The sequence below is a fragment of the Micropterus dolomieu genome, linkage group LG07 (assembly GCF_021292245.1).
Source record: "Micropterus dolomieu isolate WLL.071019.BEF.003 ecotype Adirondacks linkage group LG07, ASM2129224v1, whole genome shotgun sequence".
In the NCBI taxonomy this organism is placed as follows: domain Eukaryota; kingdom Metazoa; phylum Chordata; class Actinopteri; order Centrarchiformes; family Centrarchidae; genus Micropterus; species Micropterus dolomieu.
This window is the reverse complement of record NC_060156.1, coordinates 7,888,596-7,897,302: the sequence shown is the minus strand read 5'-3', so window position 1 is coordinate 7,897,302 and position 8,707 is coordinate 7,888,596. Positions and strand designations below refer to the sequence as shown.

Below are 8,707 nucleotides of genomic sequence, written 5' to 3'. Positions count from 1 at the left end.
CTCAGCATTTACTTTATCATAAAAGAGACATATACAGTACATATGAATTATAAGTAGACTGCTCTTCAGTGAAAGAGACTTCCACATACCTGAAGTGCCATGATAATAATGTCATTGAGTGTTACTGTCACGAAAGAATATAAACAAATGGTAACACGTGTAAGGGATGAGTAGACAGAACAGATTTTCCCTTCTTTCCTCCCACAACTTAGGTTGTGCAAACACAAGTTATCTGTGCAGTATTAGAATGACATCTGAACCATAATTTGTAAAATGTCATGATGAATAGTGTTTACCCTGTCAGAGTTAACCCCTTGGCGCCTAAATGTATTTACATTTATATTTAAAAATCTAGAAAAAAATATTTTTTTGCTTTCATGCTGATGCTAAATTAAGTGGATATTAATAGCACATAAAATAGATAAAAATTTAGGTATAATTAAAATTTGCGACTACACTCATACAGTGCTTGCAAAAGGTTTCTAGGTACGTATCAAATACGCACAAACTGGCCTTTTGGGAATACATACGCTAGCTCGGCTGCAGTCTGAATGGAAGTGGTGTGATGCGAATTTGCGACAATCAAAGGGTTAAACGGCACAGCAAACAGACGTACTCTTTGCTTATTATTTCACAGTTTTACTGATCAGCATGCACCTGAGTCACCCAGAACATCTCATACAGATGCTGAAGGGTACTTTTAGCGCCAAACAACTAAGTCACTTTTTCTGAAAGCGTTGGTATTGGACGTCCTGAGATGAGAATGGTCTAAAGAGACACACACATACATCTGTTTGTCTTACTTGGGTGCATTTTAGTCTGATTCATGTGTTTTTGATTTTGTGTATCCTATTATATAAATGCTTGTGTACACGCTTGGTTCTTTTAATGTTGCATAAGAGATCTCCAAATCCTTTAACAACTGGCCATTAATGGTAATTTTGTTACAGTTATTAATTTAAAGAGACCACGTGTAGTTTTCAGTGACCTCTAGTGGTGACGTTTCAGATTGCAACCACTACATTTCCAAGCGTGTACTTTAGGTGTGCTCCTCTGCATGCTTGAACTCATATGCGAGCACTCGGGATCAGCCAAAATGAGACTTAAAAAGAAACAGCATCATTAAAAATGCTGGAAACTCAGGTAAACTCGCAGTGCAACATTACAGTAGTAGTAGTATTTTAATCAGTTTGACGAACTAATCCACGCTCGTTGCACGATAACGTTACATTTGATGCATTTAGCCAACATTATACATTGTTCATCTCTCACCAGAGAGGTTTTGCATAGCTAAAATGTATTGTTGATAATGAAAAATGTTAGTCAGACCCTCCACGACTTTGTGATGTCGCAATCGCAACTATTAAGACAAATTCAACAAATCCATGTAATTTCATCGCGACTTACAATTCACAAAAAAGGCCCACGAAATCCTGGAGGGACTGGAAATAGAACATTGGTAACATATCGTAACCTCAGATTCTATAGGCGTAGCCCTCTAGGCTGCAGGCACTACTGGCTCTTTCTACGTCAGCTGAAGAAAAAAGTGGTTTCGATTGGGAGCACAAGGGCACGAAAAAAAATCTGTGACAGCTCATAAAGGGTGTCGCCTATACTCTTAGAATCTGTTGTTACGATATGAAACCAACAATATGCATTGAAGCAGGAAAACTCTTTTTAATAAACTTGATAGGACAGAAAAATATATGCATTGAATCACTGAACAGACTTTAGAGCCACAGTAAATCAAATTGGTTTGACACCTCTGATGGAACTACAGCACTCATCCTGAGGACAGACGCTTTATTCCAAATAATTTGCCTGTGATCTGTGTGCAACATTTTACCTCTCCGATATGTGAAAAAGTATTTATCATTAGATCCTGACAGATACTGTCATTGTGTCAGAATAATTAATGATAATAATGACGTAAAATTGCACACAGGCCCCTCTCAATGCTCCTACCGTTCTTGCTGCTGATAGCTAGAAATATTTTGAGGAAGGTACTGAGGTTTCTCCACAACCCAAGATTACATTCAGTGAAATGTGAAAATCATTGGTAGCAATCATAAATCTAACCCATGCCTGGATCACATTGAATGTTAAATGTAAAATGACTAAAGCTTTATTGTCAGGCAAAGGGTCTGCATGGCCAGTACTTCCATGTTTGAAAAACACAGATTTTTTTATATATCGACATTTTATCTTTCAAATGCATAAAAAGTTATTCAAAATAATACCTTTTCCTGCGGCCAAAGTCACTTTAAACATTTTTCACATCTCACACTGATAGAACCCCCACTGCGTTTGACTTTATGTTGAAATGGTTTGAGATCAACACAAAATCAAGTCACATAAACCTCTTTAGTTACCTCTCTCCAACCTTTACTGCTTGAATTCTCAGCTTGTGTTGAGTCATCAGAGATAGATGATTTAAGCAGAGGAACCAGTGCTGGCAGAGTCAGAGACACTCAGCACAGGATGACCGCTGGCCCACCTACAACTCAGGAACAAATGTAAAAGATGTTTCTGTATTGTGACACTTTATGATTTGCACATACTGAGGTGAGAAACGTTGGATATAAAACTAGATTTAAATGAAAGATATTGTGACAACTGACAAAGTTTAAAGGATAATGTTTCTGCCTTAACTTTTTTTATACTTTCAGGATTAAATTACACAATGCAATGACGATGTATTCTTTTTGCTCTCAGTTTACTGTGTTACTTCCTGAATTTAATTTGTTCCCATCTTAACCATCTTAATGGACCAGAAACGTCATGAGCCTATGTATCTTCCTCTGTGATCTGTGTATTAATGGATTTTCAAGGATGAATATTATGTGTCCCTCTCATGTGATCTCTGTTACTGATGTCAAATTGAAAGTTTTTAGGGATCAATAGACACATAACTGGATTTCTTCCTTCAGCAAAAAAGGGTATGCAAATGCAATTTCCTCTCAGTAAAATATTAAAATAGTTATTTCAGATTTAGAATGATATACAAAGATGTTTAATTATGAATATGATTGATAATGAAACAGTAATAACTATGTTTACTCTGTCAGGGTTAAATGGTACAGCAAAGTACCAGAGTTGCTCTCTTTGCTCTCACTTTATTGTCTTACAGTGTGATTTGGCTGTTAAATTTGACCATTATTGTGACAATCATTGTGAACAAAAGCCTTCATGAACCCATGTACATCTTCCTCTGTAATCTGTGCATCAATGGACTTTATGGGACATCAGGCTTTTACCCCAAATTCCTCAATGATCTTCTATCTACCACTCATGTCATCTCTTATGCTGGATGCCTTCTGCAGGGTTTTGTGTTGCACTCTTCAGCTTGTGCTGATTTCTCTCTTCTAGCTCTTATGGCCTATGACAGATATGTGGCTATATGTCGACCTCTGGTTTACCACTCTATGATGTCTAAACAAAGAGTTTGTGTATTTGTGTTTTTTGCTTGGTTTCTACCCCTTTACTTGATGTTCATGAGCACAGTAACAACATCTACATCAAGGTTATGTGGCTCACACATCCCAAAGATCTACTGTGTTAATTATTTCATTGGGAAACTAGCTTGTACTGTCTCCATAACAAACAATATTATTCCACCTTTTAATTATATTTTTTATTTTGGCCATTTTATTTTTATTATTTGGTCTTATGTATATCTGATCTCAACATGCCTAACATCCAAAGAGAACAGGACAAAGTTTATGCAAACATGTCTTCCACATTTTTTCTGTTTAGTGACTTTAACTGTGTGTATTCTTTTTGATTTGTTGTACATGCGGTTGGGCTCAGAAACGTTACCACAAAGTGCCCAGAATTTCATGGCAATAGAATTTATTTTTTTCCCTCCAATTATCAATCCCCTCATATATGGTTTCAAACTCACACAAATAAGAAATAGAATTATACAGTTTTGGTGTGGTAAACGTCTCTAGACTAGTACATTATCATCTAGTGTGTGTTTTTTGTAGTGACGTCCATTTATGCAATCACAAAATGTATATCATAATCCTTATTACTTGTGTGTACTTTAATAATAACAATAAAATTGTTATTATCATTGTCTTTTCTCACATAAAAGTTCTTTTTTGTACCTTTTTATGATCTCAAACACAGAAATCCGAAATAGCCATTGCTAACAAAGAATTTAGTGTTTTACTATAAATGAGTGTGTCAAGCATAGAGGATCAGGTGAAATATTAATAAACTTCAACAATATTAATTTGTTATCCCAATATGCATTTCTTAACTAATATATTGCAAAAATTACAATAACCTTGATTTATAATTCAGTCTGTGACAAGTCTTATTTGAACAGGCCTTCATCAGAGTAAGACTATTGTATGTATAGTCCAATAGTGTCCCAGAGAACAGGCTGCAGCACTTATGCATGGCAACCTCACAGATACCGTACATCTTTTGCCCAAAAATTACCATGTAGATTATTTGGGAAATATTATCTGAGCAATGGGGAATGAACTTCCAAAACAGACATTAAATGCACTTGAACGCAGCCTGTTGTCTTTGAAATCAGGGCCTGAAAATGAACATTGTAGTGTGAAATTAAATTACACAAACCTTGATAGATATGCCATCAATACAAACTGCAATAGAAGCTATTCATGCCCCCAAAATAACCACACAGTGGACAAATGTGATGCATCCACATAAAATATCCAAATGCTGAAAAGGTGAACACATTTACTGATAAGTAACATCTCATAACTTTCTCACAAAATTTACTAATTCTGTTGTAATATGATTGATTTTATATCAGTATCTGCATCTTAAATGCAAGTTCTGTTTATTTGTTCAGGTTTTCACATATTGGTCTCAGAGATTTATACCTCCACCCCAATATTATCAATAATGTCATTTCCACAGGCCACATTGTGGAGCTTTCATAGGGGCTGTTTCTTAAATTGAAAATGTATACCATTAATTTTGTGGATTATCAGTTTACCCCTTCTTTATTGGGCACTGAATTTAGAATGAAATGTCGCAGTTTTATTTCGTTTATTTTTTTGTTTTGCTAGCACTAGAATTAAAGTCCATTAACCTTATTTGCAAATAGAAGTTCAACAGAAGATGTGTGACGGAACAGCACGACGACCAAAGCACAAAAGTAAATCAACAACAAAATGGCTTCAGCAGAAGAAAATATACCTTCTGGAGTGAGCCAGTCAGAGTCCTGGCCTCAACCATACTGAGAGGCTGTGGCATGAGCTCAAGAGAGCGATTCCCACCAGACATCCCAAGAACATTGCTGAACTGAAACAGTTTTGTAAATGCGCCAAAATTCCTCCTGACCGTTGTTCAAGTCTGATCTGCTACTGCAACTTGGTTGGGGTTATTGCTACCAAAAGAGGGTCAACAAGTTATTAAATCCAAGAGTTTACATTGTATGTTCAATAAAAACATGAAAACATATAATTTGTGTGGTATAAGCAGATTTTGTTTGTCTATTGAAAATGAAGATCAAATGACCAATTTATGCAGAAATCGAGGTAATTTCAAAGGGTTCACATACTTCTTCCTGTGACTGTGTAGATAACAGCCATGCATCATCTATAACCGCTCAGGTAGTCTGAATGTTTGGTGCAAACATTTTTTAATTTTCCTCTAGCTGGTATAAATATCGGGATTGTAAAATGTGCTATACAAATAAACTTGCCTTGCCTTGCCTTACATGGTTCATATTCGTGTCCTAAAAATGAGCCCTGACGACGGCTCTTCATCATTCATCAAGGAGTGGCTTTGTGGTTTCGTAGGCCTAGTTTACACTACACAAGTTTTAGGCGATTCAGCGGTTTATCGGCGGTCGCCAGTGGTTGTGTGAACTACTCAGTGACGCATGACACATTTCTGACACATCGGCAACGTCTGCCAGATATCTAGCACGCCAAATATCTGGCGGAGTTGACCGACTCGACATCCATTTCCAGCCAATTAGAGCAGGCAGCTACTTTTTCACCGCAGAACACTTTTTACTCCCCTCAGCTCTCTCTGTAGCACACACAGTCCCTGCCACATGCATGTGCTAATCCATTCTTTCACACAGATTTTTTGTCTTTATAATTGGTATCTTTATAATAACAAACAACAGCTGTTTGGTGCGTAGGTTCGTGTCATTTCATATTTCACGTGTGTTTTCTTGACAAAACGTGGTTTGGAGACCAGTGTCGGGTGACAGAGTCGCTGTCAGCTTGTGTAGTGTGTGACCCCCTGTCACCAATTAGTCACGTAGTGTGAACTCCACAACGGCTTCAAGACTCCTGTCACAAGACGGCAAGTTGTGTAGTGTGAACGGCACGTCCAGCGGCCGACGCTGAAAATCGTGTGGTCTTCACAAGCCTTTAGTTGCTGTGCGATTTGGCAGCGTGAGAGTGTGAGACTAAGCCTGAAAGTGGGTGTCTCATGCCAAAAGTGTCTGAGTAGGCCACGCAATTAATATACAGTCCATAGGTCAGATAATCAGACAAGTTGTAAACAAGCTATATTTTAATTGCATTGCATGTTTTCTTAATGTGCAAACAAACCTTTGTAAAGGTATTTTAATTTTTTATTTAGATACAAGCTATATTTCAGAATGTTTTTTGTTACAAATTATACTTTAAAAAAGTGGTGGGGACATGTCCCCAGCGTCCCCAGTGTAAATGACACCTATGTATGAGTGGCTGTAATAGAGACCTATGTTTCACCCTACCTAAGGATTAATTACATTACTGTAGCCTGTGTATTCAATATTTAATGTTTTATTTTAATTATGGATAGTTGCTTGTTTTCTAAGTAAAGTTCACTACAAATGTCTACAGTAGCACATGGCTAGTACTATAGTTTTTTGGTCTGTGAGACTATATTGCAAGGAGCCTACAGCAGTGTGTTTACCCTAAATCTCAACTTAGCTGCTTTCAGGAACAGGCTAACTAACACTTGTTAACAATTATCATGAAGCAATAACATTTTAAAATATACAGCGGTTTTACGCTACTTAGTTTAAGCTTAGTTTTTAAGACAATGTAGGCTACTGTCAAAAAACAGCTAACTAGCTAAAGTAACTGAATTGCATGAAAATGACTTGAGCTAGCTAAAATAGTTATGTGGGAATATAGTTGTTTAAACTCCAAATGTATGGTTGATTTCTCAAGACAGAGCTGATTAAAAAAATGGCTATGACTTTTCAGAGATGTCATGAAGGCCGCTGCTTACAATTGCTGAATGACTGCCTGCGTGCTCCCGTCCCTGGGAGTTTGTACTCATGAGCCGAACCTGCCAAGTCCGAGCTTTAAAGTACAGAAGTCAGAACTTGGCAAACTCGGTATTGAGAAACAGCCGGGCTCAAGGAGAGCTGTTATCCAAAGTTGAAGGACACAAAATGACAAATTAAAAACACGTCAACAACGTGGGACAGGCTAAACTCTCTGCTACTGAAACACTTCAGTGCGAGTTGACGCCGGACAAAACCGCAGCACAGCCACTGCCTGTGTCAGTTCGGCTGACGCCATTATGCCTCGTTTGATGTTGTAAAATGTATACACCCTGTGCCCGCTCTGATTGGTGAGTAGGACCGGAACAGGAGGCGCATGGTGCTTGTCACACAAGGAAGACAATGGAATGACTTGTTAAAACGGATCAGATGCGCTGTATACGTAACCTACATGTTAATCGCCGTCTTCACGATTAGCTAATCGCGTTCTTCCATTTATCCATCGTCAACCACTTATCCTGCGTACAGGGTACAGGGGGGCTGGAGCCAATCCCAGCTGACATTGGGCGAAAGGCGGGGTACACCCTGGACAGGTCGCCAATCCATCCTAATCGCGTTCTTTCAAATCGCAATTTCAATTTCAAGACGATTAATTGTTCAGCCCTAGTTACCTACTGCTCTACTCTACTGCTTGAATTCCCAGCTTGTGTTGAGTCATCAGAGATAGATGATTTAAGCAGAGGAACCAGTGCTGGCAGAGTCAGAGACACTCAGCACAGGATGACCGCTGCACCACCTACAACTCAGGAACAAATGTAAAAGATGTTTCTCTATTGTGACACTTTATGATTTGCACATACTGAGGTGAGAAACGTTGGATATAAAAGTAGATTTAAAGGAACAATATTGTTGCAGCTGACAAAGTTTAATGTTTCTGCACTTACTTTTTTTTATACTTTTAGCATTAAATTACACAGTGCAACGACGATGTATTCTTTTTGCTTTCACTTTGTTTTACTTAATGATTTGGATAGTACATTTTGTTTTACTTAATGATTTGGATAGTACATTTTGTTCCATCATAACCAACATAGTACACCACAAACTTCATGAGCCTATGTATCTTCCTGTGTAATCTGTGTATTAATGGATTTTAAAGGAGGAATCTTATGTCTCCCTCTCATGTGATCTCTGTTACTGAGCGTATTAAAATAGTTATTTCAGATTTAGAATGATATACAAAGATGTTTAATTATGAATATGATTGATAATGAAACCGTAATAACTATGTTTACTCTGTCAGGATTAAATGGCACAGCAAACTACAGAGTTGCTCTCTTTGCTCTCACTTTATTGTGTTACAGTGTGATTTGGCTGTTAAATGTGACCATTATTGTGACAATCATTGTGAACAAAAACCTTCATGAACCCATGTACATCTTCCTCTGTAATCTGTGCATCAATGGACTTTATGGGACATCA

At 37.6% G+C, this 8,707-nt stretch overlaps 2 protein-coding genes across 2 annotated transcripts in view; both read left to right on the top strand.

Annotated features, from left to right (window-relative positions):
• The window catches only part of LOC123974053 (olfactory receptor 142-like), a 4,199-nt gene extending 246 nt beyond the window's left edge, over positions 1–3,953 (top strand). Inside the window, exons 2-3 of the mRNA XM_046054472.1 lie at positions 1,510–1,529; positions 3,185–3,953. Of these exons, the coding sequence (XP_045910428.1) occupies positions 1,510–1,529; positions 3,185–3,953 (789 nt within the window). The remainder of the gene's footprint in view (positions 1–1,509; positions 1,530–3,184) is intronic.
• Positions 3,954–8,482: 4,529 nt separating this feature from the next.
• Positions 8,483–8,707, top strand: part of LOC123973933 (olfactory receptor 4P4-like) — a 1,094-nt gene continuing 869 nt past the window's right edge. Inside the window, exon 1 of the mRNA XM_046054320.1 lies at positions 8,483–8,662. Within this exon, the coding sequence (XP_045910276.1) occupies positions 8,486–8,662 (177 nt within the window). The 5' untranslated portion in view covers positions 8,483–8,485. The remainder of the gene's footprint in view (positions 8,663–8,707) is intronic.